Source organism: Clavelina lepadiformis, chromosome 2, assembly GCF_947623445.1.
Source record: "Clavelina lepadiformis chromosome 2, kaClaLepa1.1, whole genome shotgun sequence".
Taxonomy (NCBI): Eukaryota; Metazoa; Chordata; class Ascidiacea; order Aplousobranchia; family Clavelinidae; genus Clavelina; species Clavelina lepadiformis.
Genome location: NC_135241.1, coordinates 4,940,377 through 4,963,015, shown reverse-complemented (window position 1 = coordinate 4,963,015; position 22,639 = coordinate 4,940,377). Strand labels below are relative to the sequence as shown.

The 22,639-nt window shown below is 36.7% G+C and overlaps 4 protein-coding genes across 4 annotated transcripts; 2 read left to right on the top strand and 2 right to left on the bottom strand.

Moving 5' to 3' along the window:
- Positions 1-81: 81 nt before the first annotated feature.
- On the bottom strand, positions 82-5,703 carry LOC143445257 (serine/threonine-protein kinase NLK-like). The gene is made up of 9 exons (XM_076944208.1): positions 4,937-5,703; positions 4,626-4,755; positions 4,326-4,378; positions 4,057-4,163; positions 3,660-3,828; positions 3,118-3,244; positions 2,646-2,855; positions 2,109-2,313; positions 82-1,940 (listed from the first exon to the last, which is right to left on the bottom strand). The coding sequence occupies exons 1-9, from the start codon at positions 4,990-4,992 to the stop codon at positions 1,801-1,803; spliced, it is 1,197 nt and encodes a 398-aa protein (XP_076800323.1). The 5' UTR covers positions 4,993-5,703; the 3' UTR covers positions 82-1,800.
- Positions 5,704-7,824: 2,121 nt separating this feature from the next.
- Positions 7,825-9,790, top strand: LOC143445982 (carbohydrate sulfotransferase 3-like). The gene is made up of 3 exons (XM_076945408.1): positions 7,825-8,711; positions 8,918-9,232; positions 9,354-9,790. The coding sequence occupies exons 1-3, from the start codon at positions 8,278-8,280 to the stop codon at positions 9,739-9,741; spliced, it is 1,137 nt and encodes a 378-aa protein (XP_076801523.1). The 5' UTR covers positions 7,825-8,277; the 3' UTR covers positions 9,742-9,790.
- Positions 9,791-10,009: 219 nt separating this feature from the next.
- On the bottom strand, positions 10,010-16,001 carry LOC143445981 (adiponectin receptor protein 1-like). The gene is made up of 10 exons (XM_076945407.1): positions 15,617-16,001; positions 14,819-14,900; positions 14,569-14,716; positions 13,922-14,079; positions 13,433-13,619; positions 13,112-13,199; positions 12,870-12,969; positions 12,519-12,650; positions 12,082-12,143; positions 10,010-11,254 (listed from the first exon to the last, which is right to left on the bottom strand). Exons 1-10 carry the CDS (start codon positions 15,830-15,832, stop codon positions 11,135-11,137), a joined length of 1,293 nt encoding a protein of 430 aa, XP_076801522.1. The 5' UTR covers positions 15,833-16,001; the 3' UTR covers positions 10,010-11,134.
- A 4,280-nt stretch (positions 16,002-20,281) lies between these two features.
- Positions 20,282-22,416, top strand: LOC143445530 (telomerase Cajal body protein 1-like). Its single transcript, XM_076944690.1, has 2 exons — positions 20,282-21,423; positions 21,536-22,416. Exons 1-2 carry the CDS (start codon positions 20,432-20,434, stop codon positions 22,293-22,295), a joined length of 1,752 nt encoding a protein of 583 aa, XP_076800805.1. The 5' UTR covers positions 20,282-20,431; the 3' UTR covers positions 22,296-22,416.
- The last annotated feature ends 223 nt before the right edge of the window (positions 22,417-22,639 follow it).

Sequence of the window (22,639 nt, the reverse complement as noted above, 5' to 3'; positions counted from 1 at the left end):
AAATCGTAGTCCAACATGTTTAAACTTACTCCAACTGAATGTCTTCCGCCGTCTTTCCTGCACATATTTCAACAACCATAATTCAAGTCATGAGTTTTATTTTGAAAAGAGAAAATTACAACAATGTACAACGGCGAAGATTTCGAAGTGTAACATGGCTTTTACAGTTTAAGGGTGGATTTAATTAAATGGACGAATAATCTGCAGAAGCAAGAATGTCGATTAGCAGCATTTGCAGCTTGGACAAAAGTTATTTCACAACAATTATTACAGTAAACGCAGCATAGCAGATTGAGCACACAATGAGTGGTCGTATTGCAAGGAGACGTTTGAATAAAAAAAAACCTATAAAAAAGTGGTTACAAAAGATGCCGTGTTTATATACAAGTAGAATTGCAGCCATTTTGAAACGGCAGATTGTTTAAAGAAATGACGGCAATTTTGAATAATAGCAGTGGAAGGAAGTAGCCAAATGACGGACTAAACAAAGTATCAACACCAAAACTATACACTAAGTGACTAAGATGTTAATATCCGCAAGTGGACGGATGAACATCAGTTCTATACAAGACAAGAACATAACTCGATTTTGATATCTCAATTATTCTTGGGTACATCCAGTTATTCTAAAGTTTGGCATAATGGTCGGATATGACAGTTAGTCGAATAGGGTTAATTATGTTAACCTTATATTAAGGTATCTATACTTTTTCGGCCTCATAGGCTCACAGTGCGTTAAAAGTGACTTCAATAATTTCAGAAGTCGTAAAAAGGAATTAAAATTAACTTTTTTTTAAAGAATTAATTGAGTTTAGTCCAATATACGCATAAGATGCAACACAAAGCCAACAATAAAACTCACTAAAAATTTGAAATTTGGTAGAAAAACTTAAAGGTAACGTTAAGACCAGTACGTAAGACGTGTGTCGTTGTGTACATGTGAGACATAAAAACAACAATAAAAGGGTATAAAGCAGAAAAGGAGCGACCTAGTAAAGCAAATGGTTGTGATGCTTACTTCATATTTCCAACAATTACATACTAAAGTTATTTTATGGCAATTACGAACAACTACTTCGCGAAGCACTCCAATTTCAAACAAAACTTGTGGGCATCAAATTTTCTACATTGCATTGTGTCACTATTACACTATTGCCACACAGCTTAGGTAAAATTTTTATCTAGCAACAAGAAGCAAGGCGTCCTTACAGACAGATAGAGCAACCGAAAGATAAAAAAAATCAATGACATAAACTCCTGACAAAAAACTACAGTGTCTAAAACGGCCAAGTTTCAACTTGTATCCGCACTTGATCTACACAAGGTATGGGAGTACCTCATGTTGTATATTTATAGTGATTGCATCATACAAAAAAAGCTACCAAACAACTACAAAGGACAGAAAATCAAAAAACAACAGACCTTTTGTAACACGATTCGATGAGCTAGCAGGCGTATTGTTGACTTGGCGACTTTTTCTTGAAATCTGCTTACGAACTGTTCGTAAATCACGTCGCCTAAAGGTAACGAAATCTGTAACAATCGAGGCGGTGTTTCAATTGCTATTTACCCCTTCGGACTCCGCAAAAGTTAAGGCAAGAAAAACAAACAGATGACGTAAAACGCCGAAGCTAAAGAAAGGATGATTTAGTGGCTGGGCAAAACATAAAAAAATATTGAAAGCACAGTAATTTTTAAGTGACATTCACATTCGTGTATAAAACGATAGCAACAAAATACTGTGGGGATCCCACGCTAGCAAAGCTTTGTGACGGTTTAACAGAGTCGCTTAATGGTTTATCAGGCGTTGGGTGAGGTAGCAGGCTGGGAATGGGCAACTGTGGACGCCACGAAACGGGGGAATACAACGCTGTCTGGGTTGATCCGAAGCGGAACTTTTCTACCGCACGGTTGACTGTTTATGAATTCCGTAACCGCATCTGTAAGAATATTTGCGTTCTGTGATTTTGAGAAAGTTTTGAGACTTATTTCGTTTTACGCATACAATCAACTGAACGCAATTCTTCACCTCGTTAAGTTAAAACACGTCGTTATGAAATCAAACGCATTCCGTTAAAAAAACGGTTTAATATTTCTATCGTACTCACTTCTTACGTCTTCAACAGAATGTAGTTGATCCTCGTAGGAATCGTTAAAAACCCGGTCTGGAACCGGCTCAAACTCGTGTTCTGAAGCATGTCGTATGCCGTCTGCTGCTATAAAGCAACAACGACAGAGACTGGTGTGGTAACGCATTCGCCCTTCTCGTAAATAAACGTGACGCAATGCTTCGGTACACGATACACGTTTCTCCTGAAATACAGCAGGTACAATAAATAACGCATCGATACACACTTAATGCGACATAATCGATTTCTGCGACGCACGTAGACATGAAGATCTTGGATACACTAGTCAGTAATTAGTAATAAAAATGTCTCAGAACGAGTATATTTATATAGCTCCACAATACTTATTGATTATTACGTTAAACTTACCCCCAAAACAACCAAGCGAACAAAAAAATCAACACAGTTGTGGTTACTTGGTTGTGAAAATAATCAGTCAGAGGTATATTACCACACCTTCTAAAACAGCGTGACGACAAGAAATACACCCTAACATTAAAGTAAACATCGACCTACCGGATTCCAGACGAGCAATCTGGACAAGAGGTGAGCAGATTCGTGAGTCATGTGTGGGGCGAGATGATAAAACGTGCTTGGTGGTGCTGGAAGCCGCGATACCGATTTGTACAGCTGTGCACGACTCTGTCGATCTCGTGAATTACTTGATGATTGTGATAACGGAACGGCAGTTTTGCGATCTCCGAGAAGGTTATAGATCATGTCAATCTGTAGCATGGAACAGGTCAATACACGGAAATTGAAAACTCCTTTTATTGATAAGACAATTAGTTGGGATGACAGAGAAATATTCATTCAGTCTAATCCTAGTCTAACAACGTCAGTACAGTGGTTAGTTACAAAGGCGGGACACTAATTAACCGATAATGGTCCAGATGCTACAATTAAATTCTCTTCTCTAATGAACATTACGAATGTCGGCAGCATATGTTGATATTGGCAAATTTATTAAAAGGCGACATTGGATTACCTGAGCAACTGGGCTGTTTGCTTGAAATAAAATCCTTCTTGCCAATAACTCAGCAAATATGCAACCAACACTCCAAATGTCAACGGCTGCACCGTAATGTCTAGCTCCTAATAATAACTCGGGTGCCCTGTGGAAGTAATAAAAATGAAAGCCAATAAAATTTGAAACAGAACAAAATAAATGTAAAATTACACATGGATGGGATAATAACAATATTGCGATAAATGTCAAGTGTCAGGAAATGCCCTTATGTCAAGCATAAGAACCATTGCCTTTACTAGCTTATAAATATTTAAAGCTTGTTGTTTATGGCAGTGACCTTGTTATCTATACTTTATATGGACATAGCTCAAATTTTGTAGGACCACAATATGTTATTTTATTACATCTTGGCGTATGCAAACACAATGTGGCTAAATGGTAAGGACAGTAAAGAAAAACCAACTGATTGGGTTAAATTCCCCTGAAAGAAGCCTCATTCATAGCAAACTGGTCACACACCTTATAGCATGTTAGACTTGATATTCACACATGAGTCTGACCTGTAATATTGGGTGACAACCTCTTGTGTCATGTACTTAGACTGATCAGGTTCCTCCAGACGTGCCAAGCCAAAATCACAGATTTTCAGGCGACAATCGCTGTTAATTAGCAGATTTCCTGGTTTTACATCTCTGTGCAGAATGTGAGCACCATGAAGATATTTCAGTCCTGACATCCAAAAATTGGTTTATTGTCAGGTTGTCAATCAATTTAATAAAAGAGTAAGTTTATTTACCCCGAACTTGCCAAAAACATGCTTAATGCAGCTGAAAGAAAACTAATTTAAAGATATGTAGAATTCCTTTTAAGTCATTTTAAAATCAGTATTTGATCGTTTAAAATTTTTCTTAAAAATAAAGATCACTATTATTCCACAAATCCTGTCCAATATCATACCTCTTAAAATTTGGTACAAGAACAAGCGCAGATGATCAGATGTCAGAGGTTGCTGAGAAACAATAATTTTGTGCAGGTCAGTGTGCATGAGTTGTGTAATCACGTACCTAGAAATCAGATACAAGATGGTGAACTCTATAACAAGGTATTTATGAAATCATATATCACAACTAAATAGAACAACATATATCCAAAAATAAACATCCAAGTTTTCATTTATTTCAAAAGCTGATTTCATAAATAACTTTGAAAGAATATAATTTTGATACATTTCTTCATATGGACTGTCGACAGGAGGCAAAACATCTACTGCTGAAAGAACCTGAAAAAAATTATCTTTATCAATGAGTCCTCACAATATACAGAACCTTATACTAAGCATCAAACTTAAGTCATACATGAAGTAGTCCAAAGGTTGAAAATTCAAATAGGAAAAAACATATTCCAACAAGCACATTCTCAATCTTTTTGAACCACTCATGGAAAACAAAATGTGATGCATATAGAGCAGTAAATTAAGAATTGTTAATGACTAGTTCAGCACACCATGTAATAAACAGAATGCATACGTTTTCATGATTGAAGTAGCAGAGCATTTTCAGTTCTCTTAGAACCCTCTTGGCTGACATTATGTTGTGAAATACGTTTGGCATCTTCTTAAGTGCAACTTGCTTTCCATCTCGTGGATCCTTTACAGCCCTTAACATATAACCAATTGTTGAGTAGAGTATGGGTGCAAATACGCCAATGTCAGTATGTGTATTTAATCACAAAATTTGAATTAGGCTACACATTTTATACATTTAGGAATATTTGGTATAGAATGTATTCAGTATAAAAAATATTCTGTATGTGAAACGAACTAGGAGACCCAACTTACCATACTACTCCAAATGCTCCATATCCGATAGGCTTGTCAATATCAACCATGTTCATATATCTGCTAAGCTGATGCAGGCAGAGGCCTATAGCCTAATATTCACTTTACAGAACCTCCACCGGTATAGTCTAATTACAGTAACGTGACTAAACAATACCCAAGAGTCCAGTCAACAAGTCGAGCCAAGAGGAGTTTCTAAAGATTGAAAGGCTAACTCTCAAAGAAGCCTTAGAAGATTAGCCTTATTATCTGTTGAATAAAAAGTGGAAGTGACTACCAGTCATGCCGTCAGTGGTATCGGTATTTGACATTCACCAGTGGCTTGCTGTTTGAATATGGTATTTTGTTCTCATTACTTTGAAAATGTTACTGCTGTATTGTGATACTAGGTTTTCCCCAAAAAACACACTCCAGGTAGCCTATAAGCTAGTAGACTACATCTCAGCTTAATCTCTATAGTCTATACCTAGTACCCGGTCGAGGTTCTTCGCTGGCTACCTCACCTTTCCCACTGAGATGTTTCATTCACACCCTATATCTGCAATCTGCATGGAGTGATGAGTGAACTACGCTAACAGGCTAAAAGACGGCATCATACTGATTCCTCTGAACAGCTCTGACAGCCTGCCGACATGCTTAAGCGATTCCAATTTGGGAGTTAATTAATAGCAAATACAATTATGATTGTACCGTCAATTCCAATTTGCTTGTAGCCTAGACAACCTATGCGAATCGCCACTACGATTGCGTCTGGCGCTCTGGACAACGTGTATATAGTGTACAACTGTATAACCTAACGTAACTGCATGCTCTTCATGTGCGGAGGGAGAAACTTCGCTCTCTGACGTAAACAAAAATGAACAATGAGGCATTGCTAGGTTTCTCATAGGGCGCACTAGGCAACGTGAGATGTCTTGTAGGCTTGCTGGTGGAACGGTTAGAACAGCGGATCTTAACCGTTGAGAAATTTCCCACCAGTGGGAAATTTTGCAAGTTCGGGTGGGAAATAAATAACGGTTAATCATATTAATCTATATATTTTTGTACACAAACATCATATTCTTGAAATAGCCCCTTCCCAATCGCTTCCTACACGCAAATTGGTGTGGCCAATGGCCATATTACATTTGAATTGATGTTAAGAAAATTCGGGCATTATATATTAGTAAGCTTCGTAGACTTTGCATTTGTGGTACGTATAAGAAATGTAATGATTTGATTACAACAAATTCGTTAAATTGAAGTGTTCAGTTAGTTGCATTCAATTATGTTTAGAAGTGAGGTTATGCTCTAGCCAAAGAACTGTTAAAAACTGTTAAATAAAGGAAGAACGCAATGCCGCTAACCTCACATTTTCGTATTTATGTTTATGCTATTTATGTTATGTTATGCTATGCTATTTATGCTTTATTTATGTTTAGCCTACTTCTAAAAAATTAAAACCCAACTTATATTGTTGATGTCGACTTCCTTAGAAACAAGTACGCACCATATTTATATATAAAGGGAGCAAATACCACGCATAGCAGTAATCAACGCCGACACAATTTCAAGTAATATGTGCAAACGACAGAATCACCCCGTGGCCGCCACATTACTCCCCCGCTAGATAAGGGTTAAGGAGAGTAGAGCAAGGCGAAGCTTCGGCGTTGAAAGAACTCGGTGTTCCTGTTTTTGCGCTGGTCGCGTCTGATGAATGAAACCCAGATTCCGTGTCTGTGATACGGCGTCCGATGTCTTGAGAAGCATGCTCTCGTGGAGGTGCAATCCGAGGATCTTCCCTGGTCGAAGGCCTGACATACCTTTGAGGCAAATATGTCGAAAATGCTGCCGAAAAGAAAACGGTTATGTAGCTGATGTAGGCGCTCGGAAAGTTATGATTCCTTGATAACGAGTAAAGAAGGTTGCGTTTCTTCCCAGTGAGCACGAGCTGTCCCGAGCGTAGCCCACTTCTAGACCATTCCAACTCTAAAACGTAACTTGATCTCGACGGCTCGAACAACAAGTACGCACCATATATACTGTAAATATAACGAGCAAATGCCACGCATAGCCGTAGTCAACGCTGACACAATTTAAAGTACTATGTCCAAAGGAAGACAGAATCAGTGGGTGGTGTCACGGTGGCCGCCACACCGCTAACAAAAGAATGTTTTTCTTTTATCTTTGGCCTGATCGAATTAGCTACAAAGTGTACAATAAATTCCACACACTCATACAATTTTATTTACTTACAGACAACGTTAGCAAAGTTTAAAACTTTCGGCAAGCTATTTGGGTTCTGCATTCACTGCCTCTTGTAAATATTTACTCTTTGATTATTATTCATTAACCGCCATTTAAAAAAAGGACAGACCGCTCGATATTTTGTTTCGAAGTCCGTCAATTGCAAAGGTGTTGTCATATCAAGTATGTATTTACATAATTTGCAGGGTAAAATTATTAACCTACTGATCATTATTAGAAAGCAGTTTTAATGCTTTTTTACGCAGAAATATATCTTATAGAGAATCGTCTGTAAGTAAGTATCCTGGCAATTGCCAGTGATTTTTCCCGTTTAATATACCTATACAACTGGGTGTTGACTGTTAATGATGACATCTTGAAGATGATGTTGAAGGAACAGGATTCTGTGCAAAGTGCCAGACAAGTATAGCAAACGATGTTAGAGTCATTAGAGCAGTCTAATTTGCCAAATTTACCAGCATGCGAGCCTGAAAAAGTGACTGTTACAAAACTTATTTCAATTTACATTCTCATTCATTTATTTATTTATTTTTCGTCAAAAGCGCGGTGGGGACAAAAAATCAATCCAGTTGTTATTAACACGAGCCAGTGAACAGGAAAAAGTGACAAAGCCGAAAAGGCTTAAAACGTGCTCAAGAAAAATAACGTTAATAATTGCTGATAACAACTAACACGGCCACTAAACCTATAATTAGTTAAATCCATAAGATATAAGTCAAAAAGCGAAAAATTAAGCAAACCAGCGGGTGGTGTGTTCAAGCAACTGATGAATGAAAATTGCTTCAATGCTGTACATCAGTGGATGGGAAAAGAAACCCACCGTAAATAAAACGCCATCCCGGGCAAGAGCCCGGTTTCTGGTGGTCATGGCACTAAAGAAAGGCGTTGTTGATTAGCCCGAGTTTGAACAGCAAAAATTCACACCAATGACAATCTTTGGAAGATGATAATGATAACCAATGATAATCTTTTTGCAGAACAATTGAATTATTGCAAGTGGAAAAGATTTTGAGTGATTCTCTGATTGTCTGAATAAATAAGCATAACCTATTCTATAGACCAGTTTCTCCGTATAACGCTTACCTGTCAACGAAATGAAACCTTGCTTATCTATATCTAAATATAGATACAGGATCTGTCTTGCTCTTTTCATACTGGGCAAGGTGCTTGCATTTTACTTTGTGTATGAAGGAGTATTGCACACCCTGTGTTCCAGTCATACACCAACCAAGGTTAATAGCGCCATCAAGCAGGAGTTTGAAGAAACGATAAGTGAAAGGACGCAGACCGTGTTATTGCTTTCAGAAGGGACTTCTGACGTAGACATAGTTGCGGAAATTTTCAATCAAAAGAATGAAGTTTCTTATTTCTATGAGCCCTTATATCCATTATCCGATCTCCGTTGCAATTTACACGAATCACTGAGTTTGAAGATTTTAAGAAACATCAGCAAATGCCAGTTTACGGCATTAGCAGAAGCATATGACACAGCTTTCAAACTTACGCAGAAAAGTGACAAATCCAGCAGGTAGCTTGTTTCATTAACATTAAACAGTGGCCAATAGTGTAATTTTAAGTTGTTTGTAATGGATCAAGTAAAGGACCATTCGACGACTGTGACTGAAAACTACCAATAAGGCCTACTGTACTGTATAGTCTAAGTTACAGCACACAGACTTATAATGTACGCATTTACTTTAAATGCTTATAGCTTAAGCTACTTTTTAATAACAGGTGTCTGGACTTTGGGGTTTGTTTTGCTGAAAGTAGGAACAGTAAGTTTTATTCTCGTGATGCTGGTATTTGTGAGCTTGGTCAAAACGGAGAACAAATATGCCGGAAACCCTTTGATCTGAACTTCCTATCCAAACACTGCAGCCAAAGTTTTCTTCGCGTAATAAAAATAACAAACCTTTGTAACATGCAATGGGTCGGTCAACTGCTAAATACTTCATACGTGAAGACTAAAGTCATTCACTTACTACAAGACCCCAGGGTGACCGTGCATCACAGGATGGGTCACGGTAAAACGAACTTGAAAGTGTTCAGGTAAAATTATTCAAAACACTATTCTGCCTGTATGTGTTAACGTACCCTACCCGGCAAGCAAGTCCTTAAAATGATTTTCAAGCAAAGCCTTGTCATATAAAACTCCTACATAATATTGCAGGCAAGTCGCTGGCCAAGTATGCAAACAGCTCGACACCAACGTGCAGTACGCTAATGACGCGCTGTCTAATAACCATTGGCTGCAGGGCCGATACTTGCGGGTTAAAATGGAAGAGTTTCACCTCGATCCTGTCGGAATGACGCAGCAAATCTACGACTTCATTGAAATTAACATGAATCCACAGATTCAAAGGTGGTTATTCAATAATATACCTACCGCGACATCTGACAAAGGACCTACAAGTGAAACATTACACTTGAAGAATAATGATTGGATGCCGGCCTGGAAAGAGAAGTTTTCCGGAAAGAAATTATTTCAAGTCGAAACAATATGCAAAGACGCTGTGCACAGGCTTGGTTACAAAATGTTTGCAAAAAACTTGCTATAGCACGTAATTTATCACGTTCACACTTCAATGCCTAATTATCACAAAAGTATATAATTCTGAAACGTTTAAGGTTCAGTTTGTCAAGGCTGTAATTTATCTGAGTACAGCGTTTGCAAAAGTTTCAAATTCGATTAGAACGATACCTAGAAATTGTACGGTAATTTTGAAGGTATGTCAAGCAAAGTGCAAACCAATAACATTTTTAACAGAGAAAATAGCAAAACGAATTGTCTGCTAACTACGGTAAAAAGTGTAGAGCCAAACATAACACAGTTGATTTTAGATTTAATTGATGTGCACATAATAAATAGACCGTTTATCGTTTTAAACAAAAACAAACAAGGCTTTAAAACTAAAAGTGAGATAAGGAAATCCACTCGCATTTGCTTTCAAACCCACATACCACAAGTAAGCGAATCACAACAGTTTGGTGAAACGAAACATCTCGGTATAATTGCGCCAACACAGATGGTGGAAAAAAGAAAATTAACGTTCAACGCATAGATTTCAATATTTAAATCCACGAGACACCTTGAACATTATTGCAAGAACATAAATGCTAGGCTATTACTTGAAAATACCTGTATTAATATATACAACCAAGCATCACCGTTTCTGAAACCAGATTTCAAGGGTAAGTTTAGAAAAATTTGCCAAATTAAAACGAGAAACAGTCCTTGTTTTACAAAAGGCCGCCAAAAGTACACTTGTAAGGCAAACGAATTACAAAACGCCAGAACATCTGAAATTAAAGTGTTTTGAAAATTCTGCAACAATCACACGCAAACAAATTAAATGGCATAAAAATCTTCTCAAACATGCCATGTTTCACAATTGCGTCAATGGACATTTTGAATAATTACTTGTTGACTGAATTTTGAAAGACACAATATTTCAACTGCCCACAAAAATATGCATTAAATGAAGAAGAATAATTAAACATTTCAGAGCGTCACAATGATATGCAGGAGTCTGAAGGGTATTACACTGGACTATGGTAAACATCAAAATGCAGCTAATTTAACAATTGTTGCTAGTGTAACGAAAGTATCCGGTACAGCTAATGGGGCTCATGCAAGCAACGACCATTAGCAACATTCATTATTTTTTTAAAATTAGCTATAATCACTACCGTAGAAACATTTCTTACGCCAGCTGAAACAGCTATTGATTGAAAATTAGAAGAATTCCTCAAACTGAGAACATAATCTACGGTAAGTTTTTAACAGATTGGATCCAACTAACTTCTATACATGTTTCCAAAACACTACTGTATATACAAATTCGAAATTAATGTCAAAACGAAAACAAACGAACATTGCTGTATTCGTACTGAGGTGTTGTGCGCAAAAAAAAACTACAGCACAAAGTGAAACAAAGAAACACTGGACAGCTAAGCCACCATACACTGGCCACCGTGTAAAAACCTTGACTGTTGTAAGTTGCATATGCCGTGAAAATGGACGCATGCGGCAAGAACAACTAAGATATGGAAAATCTGATGACTCTGAAACTGCAACAAAATACAAATATTAGAAATTTCTCGATTAAGTCAATGAAAAAAATGAAGAATGAAAGAGCAGTTCATGGGTCAACAATCCATCGCTATCACCTCCATTCTAAACTGAAACATGTTGCCATGCATTACCATATCTGGGGTGTAAATGTTTAAAATAGGCGGTGACTTACCTGTGGTACGTCAAAGATCGAGGAAATGAGGTAAGTACCATCTTATTATTTAACTAAGCCAAACCACTAAAAATCTCTTATATAGATATGGCACACATATTGTATATTCAGCTGACAAATATATTAGATACACTATACGTAACATATATTTTAGTCAATACATAACCATGTTACAAGTATATTAATTTGGCAAAAATAAGTTTGTAATGTCAGATAACATTTTTCTTGGTAACTCATTCAATTTTATCTTCCAAATTTGCAAGTTTAAAAGATAGACAGTTTATGTAACTTATTACTGCATCATGGCAACAGAAGGGTGCGTGGAAATGGCGTGATAAAATTTAATACTTAACCAACCGGAACAGGGCTTTTAATGATTTAACTGCCTGCTATGACTCAGAAAGCAAACACAAAATGATCGTGATGAAATGGCATTACATAAAACTTTGCTGTTAATTTTTAACAGGCACACTAGCCGTATAGCCTACAATATCGGCAAAGCTGTTGCATAACTGTTTTTCTAATGTCTGTTGCTGATACAATACAATACAAATCGAGTCAATTAATTAATGAATGAATGAATTCGAGAAGACTACATGTACAAAAACACACATTATCACACACTATACAGGAAGTGGTTAAAGTACTCACCCATAGGTCACATTTGCCTGGAAAATATCTTTCTGGTATTCGCCTTGCATATAGAAAAGCACCTAAATAAGCAATGTTGTTAAATAATTGATCTTGTTTTATGTAAGCTGAAAAAATTCACAAAAATTGACATAATTTCAATCAAGATGTAGTTAATGTAAACATTTGAAGTCCTTTTAAGGTTAATGTAGACAAAGTAATGCAAAAACAGCTTACACTGATGAACATAAGAAACAGCGCAAACAGACTAGCATTAGAGATTTTATAGTATCATAACAGATAATTTTATACAAGCCATATTGTATCAATACTCTAGCTAACATGAACAAAATGACTTCTAGTAAAACACAGTTTCTAGCTTTTAAGCTTTGCCACCATATACTATTTATGTACATAATATTGTTGCTGCTTTGTCCAAATGCAGATGTCTCAATTACCTAACAAATATAGTACCGCCATGAGGATGAGCCAGCCTAGTTGGCCAACGGTGACTGATCGCAAGAAACCCTGTTGGACCATGGTATGACCTGCTGGGACAATTCCACTTAGGCCAAGAGCAGCAAATAAAACTGCAAAATTTCAAATTTCACAGCTTTGAGTAATATTTATAATTTGCAACCAAACTTTTATTGACAACATGTTTGCATAGACTGCATGTACAGTATTCTTCATGTAGAAAGTGCCAAGTACATAACACAATAGCTAAAGCAGAACACAATAAGGGAATGAGTGAATAAATAATAATTGACATTCAAAGTTATGTCAACACAGAAGATAATCTCACTCACTTGCGCGCACTCCCCGATATTTTGCTGTGCTAAACTTGTCCCACTGAGATATAATTATACATGAAATGCCGAGTATACAAACCACAGACATGTAAATGATCTGCCGATAAAAAACAAATACATGAAAGTGTCCAGTAAAAACCACAATTGAAGATTTGTAGTGGTAGACTACCAGGCTAGGAATCAATCAAGTTAATACTAATAGCAATAGCAATGCAATATGAAAATCTATTATCCAGTACCTTGGGCTCAGTGTCACAGTAGAATGTATAATATATCCACGGCACAAAAGAACCCATTATCATAAGAGCAATTCCTGAGTAATCCAACCTAAAACAATCACCGTCATGAGAGTAAAGTTTGCATACACCATTATACACATATACAAAGTTATAACAAGTTACAAGTTATACACCGCCATGAGAGTAAAGTATGAAGCTGCTGTGGTTGTGTTTGCTGAGACACTCTGTGGTTAAATTAAAGTGGCCCATTTACAGGGCTGTATTTGTTCAACAGGACCATTTGTTCATTAGAACTGTAACAAAGATTAAAGGAAGCCTTACTTTCCGAATATCCTAAAAACCCGTTCCGAATGACAACCGACAGTATGGAATAATGTTGAGAAACTTAAACACAAGACAGCGCCCAGGAAGAAGAGGAAAAACACAATCTTTTCCTGCCATTCGCTGATAAAGTGGGTCGCAGGCAAACACAGGAAATAAATGCAAATGCCAACAAACAGAATGAATCCTGTTTGATAACATTAAGAATATATATAAATATATATATAAGCATTACAATAGTCAACCGGAATCTGCGTCTATATATGACATAATTCAAAACATATGTCTAAAAAATTAGTTTTAGTTGAATTGTTAAGAAGCTATTATGTGACGAACAACTGACCCATAAACTAATAAAACAGTGTAAGTAAAACTCCAACAACATAATTTACCTTAATGTACAAATCTATCACCTAGTTATGAATCGCTTCACATGCCGAAGATCATACCAAACATAATCACACAAACAAACAAAAACTAAAACTTTACCTATTAGATGAGTCCAGATGTTTCCAGTTTCAGTATGAAGGCGAAATATGGAACCAAAACAAGCTCTAAAGCTTGGCATTTCAGGCCGATGCCAGTGATGTAAAAATTCATTGTCCTGCTGCCATTCTGACAATTGAAAGAATGAGACAACTCTCCACCTTCAAAGAAAAGAACGTTTTTAACATTATTTATTACAACAGCACATAATGCATGGCGATTAGAATAAACCTCACAGGATCCCACAGCACATGGAGTAAAATCTAGAAATATGCAGCAAAACGAACTAAGAACAATACAAACAGAGCTATAGACTATTATACTTATTGCATGGGCTATACTACATTTATAACACAAAAAACTGAAATGTAATTAAATACTGTATAATGGGAACTAACACTTAAGACTGCAACATAATCAATTGGCAATCTAGATATGAAGTCAACAATAAAATGACACAATTGAGATGAACGTTTTGCAATTATGTTTTGGAACATATTTGTAATCGGTAATTTGTACGTAAATTAGCAATGTGGTTGTATAAGTATAGTTGTGGGTGATACTTTACAACAAAAACCAATCCACTTTTTGTGAGAAAATCAATTGTTAACAGTCAATCTGTTAGTACCCAGTAACATAACTGTGACTACCTGCCATCCCAAACTTTATGGGCAAACCTATCCACTTTATCAAAAGCATTGTGAAATTTTTCTTTAGCCTGATGACCCATTTCTTTAGCTTTTTGCATGGAATGGTCAAATGCATCGTGCATAGATTGTTGTACATTCACCTGTGATCCTGGAAGTTTTGACAAAAAAAGGAGTTTTTTTTATGTAAGTAAAAATAGTTTTCCTTTAAAGCTCATCACAGATAAAACAACAGCTAAAAATATGTAATTACCAAAAAACAAGTCATCTCCTTCAGTGTTGTCTTCATCATCAGATAGCTTCATTTTCTTCGATTGGGAAGATTTATACAAAGCCTGTTAAAACAGCAACTTTGAAATAATATATCAATAGTCAATATCATTCATATTTTTAAGCAGCTTGCATTTAGGCTATGTATAATGTCAAAATAAAAAATTACATGAAGCTTGGAAAACCTTTTTATCCTTCGTGTTTCATTGGGTGTTGAAATGTTACAAGCGAGCCAAATCATAAAAATTTCAGATATCATAGTTGATTTTTAACATCATTTGCCCGACTAGAAAGTTTGGCAGTTTTCGACAAAGATGCAGCAAATTTTGGCATGCACCATAGCTTTAATTGTTTGTTTATTGGTGCTCCAACAACCCTTTTTTTGTTTATCATAAATCGGAGTGCAGGTTGGTGAATCTCATGCATGTAGCTCTTACACTTGCGACTATGGATCATTTAGACCCATAACTGCATTCCCTAATCTGGAAAAACTTCATTGGGAAGTAGGCCTACCAGAGATACCACATTTTGCTCAATCTCCAGTTACCCAATTTTTCATTAAATATGAATAAACTCGATTGCAAGTGAAATTTGAACAAAACACAAGTTTAAACCAGAATAAAATGCTGTAAAGAACGCTAGGTTATTAAATAAAAATAACAAGTCCAAGACTAAGCACGATATCAAGCTTCACAGAAATTCTGCGCGTCCTATGCAGTAGACTACTTTTCTACAGGTAGTTGTACCAATTCTGGTTTATATTACCAAAAAGTTAACTTACATTAAGTTCAGGGCATGATGCAGTTCGAACCAGTAAACAGTCTGCTTCATTTAAATCATCATCATCGCTTCCAATATTACCACTACGCATGTAAGCATTTGATTCTTTTGTATTAAGCTTACTCGTTGGTTTATTTTGTATCAAACTTTCATCCTCGAAAGAATGAAGGCCATTATCTTCATCAAGATACGCTTGATTTAATCCATTATTAGCCATCAAATTTTTTAAATTGGTCACCAATTAATTTCTTTGTTTATTATATGCTGATATAGTGGTATACAACCAGCTGGTTAATTGACAATTTATGGACACTTTACTACTTTATATCAAACACATAATCACCCTATACGGCCTGCTAACCTACAGATCGATTAGAAAATATCTCGTTAGCCTATGAGATTACGATAGAAAAACTTGCGCTAGGCCTAAACCTACTGCTGTATACGCAAAGACAAGAGATCTAAGCAAAGTCGGTAAATGGGTGAAAGACATTATACCCAGCACTGCTGCTCTGGCAGGTTCTGCAAGAGGTAACAAAAAATGACGATGTTATAATTACGTATCGAACTTATTCTATGACTGGATAAGGTACAGGGATAACAGTTTCGTTATATGACGAAAAAATCCACGTAGAACAACTTCAGACCTTACGCACTCTGCCGTCCTCAACCGCTCGGTGCTGACTGCTGACCCTTGCGAGTCCAAAACGACTTTCTCACCCTTGTGTGGTTAGGCAGAAAGCATCACGAGGTTAGTGACGTCATCTAAATAATGAAATTTGCAAGGTGCTAGGTAACCCATTTGTTGTGCCAAAATACATAATATTCTATATCAGTGTTGTAATAATTCGACGTTTTTTGATGACTCGACTTAACTCAATTTAAAAGTAATAAATGACTTGACTTGAGTCAAAGTCCAAAATGACTCGAATCATGTTCTAACAATTGTGGGGGTAAAGACAACTTTAGGTAAAAAATCGGGAATTTTTTCCAAACAATTATCACTCTCTTCAATAAGTTTCAACCAAGCTAATTTGTAAACAGCCATACCGTTATAACTTAATAAAATGTTTAATGCAACGAATAGTAGTATGATCTCCGAATAGTTTTTAAGTTAAAGGCTTAGCTTGACCAAAGAGATTTAAACACGTAGATTTAAATTAATCTAATTGGAGTTTTGTTTAATTATTTAGCCCTTTGTAGCAAATTATAACGTACATTAAAATATCACATATAGCTCTGGCAAGCTTTTGAAAAATCAAGCAAAATGATCACATAGGTCTAAATGGCACAATACTCACTTGCAAATGAAGTTAATTGAAAGTGCTTTAATTTTTTGTGATTTTGTATCTTGTTGTATATTTTTCACCATCGACAGTCGGAACGGTAAATATATGGTGCTACCCTTTAGACTTTAGAGCATAATAGAACAACAAGATACTCGGGCGCTACAAACAACAGAGAAAAAGTGTAAAGTCTCGACCGAGTAAAAGGTGCAAAGTGTTAATTCATCTGTGATGCTATAACGACAAAAAGCTAACCAAACCAAAACAAATGAAACATTTTAAAGTTAAACTGTACTGTATTTAAACTATAATGAAAATCAAAAAAACAATTTTGTGCGATTAATTTCATCAAAAGGTGGTTAACTGTGCTTACGATGGAAATCGAAACAGATTACGGCATTGCGGTTTTAGTGCGGAAATGTCTTGGTTGAGACGTAATGCAAAGCACGCCCAACTTCACTAACAATCACTCGTGCGTAACCACCCACAATCTTTTCTGAAAAATTATCTTATAGTCTGCATGTTCTGATCAGTAAGCAACATGCGCATAGATCTAAAAATAACCGCAAGGTAATGCTGGAGTCTCCGAAAAATATCGTACCGTTTCAGTTTCGTTTCTAATTTTCATTGAGCAAAAACTTGTGCAGCCAAACGTTAGCTTGCAACAGAAAAACTTTAACCTGGTACAATTAGGCCTACATGTTAAGTTTTTGCAGTTGAAAATCAAAGCAATCAAATTCGAAGTAGACACAGCAATGGTATACTTTGATATAATATTTTTTGTCCTCGGACTAAGAAGGTAGGGGAAAGTGGGGCAAGACGGGACACTTAACTTCAATCAGTATTTTAAAGAATTCCCTTTCATCAATTTTGCTAACTTTGGTACCATAATATACCTTAGGTGCACCACTACCAGCAACCATAATATTAGACTCGGCCAAAATCACACACCGCCGTAATTAAAAAAATAAAATAAAATTAAGTTGTCCCATCTTGCCCCACACCTAGGGCAGGACGGGACACCCGTCCCGTCCTACCCCATTATTACCAAACTCGATTTGAGCTTTAATTTTGCAGGTATTTTGTAAGGTTTGGACTTCTATAACCACCACTGAAGCCGTTTTGTATGTTTTTTGTGCTTAATACTCTGAAATATTTCATATTATCTTACTCTAATTTATGCCTTCCACTAAAGCATTGCGTGAAAACAATAAACAAGTAATCAATTGTAATAACGAATATATACAGCACTGCCAATATCTTGTCATATCAAAAAACGATTTGTCTCTATTTGCAGCACACATAGGCGAATAACATTAGCCAACAATGAGGCAGAATGACAGGCTACTTTTTAGCGCAAAATTCACACACAAAATTGCCATGTCCAGGATAAGCAGAGCAGTTTTCATGACACCACTTTTTGCACAAAGAACACTGGATCCAGTCTTCTTTCGGTGGATGTATATACAATTCACTGCAGATCAGACATTCATAGCTTCCGGGAAATTGCAATTGCTTCTTGTTCCTTTTATGGATACGTTTGTTTGAGGAAGGAACTTTGCTCTTTGAAAGTAAAATTTTCTTGAAAGGTGAACTGGTTAGCACCTGCGATTTCATGGCTTTCCTCTTCCGAGTGGTCAGTTTCGCATCAGGAAGTGGAGAGATGTCCATCACATGCACCCTGGTGGAAGGGCCATCAGTCAGCTGCACTTCTGATTGAACTGCAATCTGCGCACTGGTGGTAGGGCCATCACTAAGCAGAATACCCCCAAGCCCTTCAGCTGCAGCCTGATCGCTGGTAGTAGAGTCACCACTCCGCTGCATGCTTGCAACCCCTTCTCTTTCAGCTGAAACCTGATCGCTGGGAGCATAGTCACCACTCCGCTGCATACCCGAAACCCCTTCTCTTTCAGCAGCAGTCTGAGAGCTAGTGATAGTGTTATTACACAGCTGAATGCTCGTAACCCCTTCTACTTCAGCCAGAGAGCTGGTGGTTGGTTATTGCACAACTCATTGTAAACTCAGCTATGATTCCTTAACGCTCAAGCTCGAGTTACCGAGCTTGCCTTTGCGCAACTTTCTACTGACACTTATCTTATGAGTATTTGCTTTTTTAATTCTTTGTAGGTCATTGTCCGAATTTAAAACTGTTGAAAAGAACTACTGAACAAGAGCAATAAGTCTGCAAGTGCCTTATTTGCACTATAAGAGTAGCGCGATTGGGTATCGAACCGGGATCGCAATTGCGCAACCAATTCGCTACCGAGCAGACGTTACACTGAAATAAGTTCAAATGGCCTGTTAATGCGATATTATTATTATATCCTATTCCATCCTGTGATAGTTTTATTCCAATAACTTGTTTATGTTTTACGACTGACGATCGATTTCATTCCTTTAATTGTGTGACATGTCCAATGAAGTTTGAAATGTAGGTCTATATGGCCGCGGCGCAGATGTAACTTCTATGACTCCCATAAAATTAACCTGTGGCTCCTTAAAGGACGTGTTCACCCCAACCTCACAGCCGGCTAGAATCTTAAACAGGCCTGATATAAGAAAGTAAACCAAAATCGACCTGTTATTTAATGGGCTATGCAAGACTCGATCTGCTCCTCGTGTATGGTGTTTATGATGTGATCAGTTACTGTAATTGTTGGAACGTTTTGACTGCGGACATATAAGTACAGACACTACATTTGTGAATAAAAACCTTACATTGCGTTTCCTGAATTAGATATAAGCTTGAGTTTTTTCCCGCTATATCAACATTTACATTATTAATGGACTACTTAGTATCGAAAAGGGGAGATCCCGATTTCGTTTCTTACCATCACTTCATTATTCTTCAAATGTCATATGCATAATTCGCACATGCAAATTGCAGACGATGTTGGAGCGATTTATTTTTGTAGCGTTTATTTTTCGCCATTGACTGTTGGGAACGAAAAGCTGGTGCTAACCTTTTTATAGCAAAGCATGACAAGAAATACGCCCACAAACTTGCAATCAACCAACCAAAAAAGCAGCGAAAGCTCAGAAGCTTTTAATGTGGAAAATGTTAATGTTAACTACACTTTGATGCCATAACGAATTAACGATGTAAGGTTAGTACTGCCACCACACCCAATTTTTTGCTTTGCAGCGTGTGCTGTTAAGCTATATATATACAGTTCTGTGCTTCAGCTAATTGCAAATATGTAAAGATTATAGATATGTTCTGCACAAAACACATTGCCACACGGTACTAGCCTAGCCTATTAACATGCTTATCGCATTTATTTCTTTTTTCTATTACTTTTAATGAATTGAATATAGTTTCAGTCCTTCTACTATCTTCTACAGTTTTGAAATAACGTCAAAGGCTAATGTTAAGCTGATTAGGTTCTATTTCTAGGAACAAAGCAACATTATAGATTTTAAATATAGGTCTATACAAGCTTTGAACATGCTAGTGGTACTTTTGGTCTGCTTTGAATATTCACATTGAACAATCTTGGAACCAAAAAGAACTCTTTTGGAAATTAAGCATGTCTGAAAGTGCTTTATTAAGTGATCAACCGATCAGGGATGTGTTGGAAGAAATTTTGCAAGCTATCGTGTACAATGAAATGATTGCTGAAAAGTGGAATATGCGTCTCCAGCCCGAAAAAGAATCTAAGCGAATGGCAGAAACTGATGAGCTAGAGCATGCACACATAAAGAAAATTAAGCATGACAATGAAACTTGTTCAGACGATTGCAATTGCACAATTTCCCCCAAATCCATTGCTGTTGTACATGAAGTCAGTGAAATAGCTGATAATTCTTCCAATTGCCATTATGAAGATAAAGGTGCTGCAGTTCAAAACCAATCAACACCTGAAGATAATACCAATCATGATGAAGAAATACAGGAAACTGATAATAACAATGATATTAACGAATCACATAACCCCCTTGAGAATCATGGTCAAAATGCAAAAACATCATTGTCTGCTGAGACAAGGACAGAAATAGTTACAAACACAAACACAACCAAGCAGCTTTTTACAGAAAGTTCTGGTTCTTGCGATGATGCCATGGAACATTCAAAATCTGAAAAAATCAGTCATCATCTCATCGGTCATACAAAATTGTTTGAACCAGGAAATTTCTTCAAAGGTTTGAAATGGGCACCGGATGGATTGTGCTTTTTAACAAGTACTAATGACAAAAAAGTACATCTATTCAATACTCCTGTTCAATTTTTGAAAAATGATTGGCAAGATTTATCAGAACCTATAGCTCTAGATGCCTGCTTAAAAGTTCAAGAGCCTGAAATAATTTATGATTTTTGTTGGTGGCCCTTAATGAACTCACAAGATCCAGCCACGTGTTGTTTTGTAACATCTTCAAGGGATCAACCTGTTCATTTATGGGATGCTTTTGATGGATCATTAAGAGCCTCATACATTGCACTTAGTCCTGTGCAAGAAATTCAAGCAGCTAACAGTGTTTGCTTCAGCCCTAATGGACAGCAGCTACTTTGCGGCTTCAAAAAGTAAAGTAAAATATTTCATTAACAACCTTCATGCGTTTTCTTTAGCTACGAGTATGCTATAATGTTAAAGTATCTATCTAGTAAATTCTTCTAAGAATTCCTTTTTTAACAGGGAGGTATGTATTTTCTACACTGATCGGCCAGGATCAGAGTGTGAAAAGTGGAAAACTGGTAAGAAAAAACACAGTCAATCTCAAAGAAATATTATATCCTCTGTGCAATTTGGACCTGATGAAACACTGTTTGCTTGTGCTTGTTATGATGGCTCCGTGGGTCTTTACAGCCCAGTCAATGGTTGCTTACTAGATTTCGTTAACGCTCACACAACAGGTGTCACTCATGTCAGTTTTTCAAATGATGGTAATCGTCTTTACACTGGTGCAAGAAAAAGCAATTCCCTGAAATGTTGGGACCTTCGAAACCTACAAACTTGTATGTTTGAAATGTGCCGTGAGGTTGACACGAATCAACGGATATATTTTGATATGATTAATGACTACATGGAAGGTTGTGAACTCAAATTAGCATCTGGATCCACAACTGGTGAAGTACATTTATGGGATGTTAAAGATACAATTAATAGCTTTGCAGACATGGATTTGCTACAAATGGATGTTAAGGCTAAAATGTTGAACCCGACGTATTCATTCACTGCTCACAATGATTGTGTCAATGGATGCTCTGTACATCCATATTTGCCAATAATTGCAACTTCATCCGGTCAAAGGAAGTTTCCTGAACCCTGTGGCAGTGATGACGAGGTTGATGCTATGTTTAAAAGCAACACTATACAGGAGAATAAGGTTAAGTTATGGTTGCTGGAGAACTGCTTTCCTAAAAATGCTGTAACAAACAATGACACCGCTGTTTAAAATCAAGTTAAGTGCTAAATAAAACCAATCGTTTTAAGTCACAAGTAAGATGCCAATATTTTAAAGCTCTTAAATTTTAAACTGTATTTAAAATCAGGCCTATTAAAACTATAGCACTGAGCTTGAGTAAACCGTTTCAGTTAGAATAATACACTGATGCTTAATTGAATAGATCAGCAAACTGGAACTAAACAGGAATTGCAGTGTAGTAATTAAGTTAAAGTATGTATGGTAATGCTGGTATCAGAAGTGGAGATTCGTAAACTTAGTCAAACACTGGAAGACAGGGAAACTTTTGTGTGATAAAATAAATGATCTGATGCATGTTCATCGATGTTGGTTCT

Excerpts from the sequence above, each read along its gene's own strand:
- LOC143445257 (XM_076944208.1), bottom strand. The coding sequence starts at position 4,992 with ATGAACATGGTTGATATTGACAAGCCTATCGGATATGGAGCATTTGGA. Across the intron at positions 4,379-4,625 it reads GCTACTTCAATCATGAAAAC|GTTCTTTCAGCAGTAGATGT; the intron begins GTATGCATTCTG and ends AATTTTTTTCAG. Across the intron at positions 3,829-4,056 it reads CTTGTACCAAATTTTAAGAG|GACTGAAATATCTTCATGGT; the intron begins GTATGATATTGG and ends TTTGGATGTCAG.
- LOC143445982 (XM_076945408.1), top strand. The coding sequence starts at position 8,278 with ATGAAACCTTGCTTATCTATATCTAAATATAGATACAGGATCTGTCTT. Across the intron at positions 8,712-8,917 it reads AAAAGTGACAAATCCAGCAG|GTGTCTGGACTTTGGGGTTT; the intron begins GTAGCTTGTTTC and ends TTTTAATAACAG. Across the intron at positions 9,233-9,353 it reads ACGAACTTGAAAGTGTTCAG|GCAAGTCGCTGGCCAAGTAT; the intron begins GTAAAATTATTC and ends ATAATATTGCAG.
- LOC143445981 (XM_076945407.1), bottom strand. The coding sequence starts at position 15,832 with ATGGCTAATAATGGATTAAATCAAGCGTATCTTGATGAAGATAATGGC. Across the intron at positions 12,144-12,518 it reads GGCGGTACTATATTTGTTAG|GTGCTTTTCTATATGCAAGG; the intron begins GTAATTGAGACA and ends TTGCTTATTTAG. Across the intron at positions 11,255-12,081 it reads CAGGCAAATGTGACCTATGG|TTTCAGAGTCATCAGATTTT; the intron begins GTGAGTACTTTA and ends ATTTTGTTGCAG.
- LOC143445530 (XM_076944690.1), top strand. The coding sequence starts at position 20,432 with ATGTCTGAAAGTGCTTTATTAAGTGATCAACCGATCAGGGATGTGTTG. Across the intron at positions 21,424-21,535 it reads CTACTTTGCGGCTTCAAAAA|GGAGGTATGTATTTTCTACA; the intron begins GTAAAGTAAAAT and ends CTTTTTTAACAG.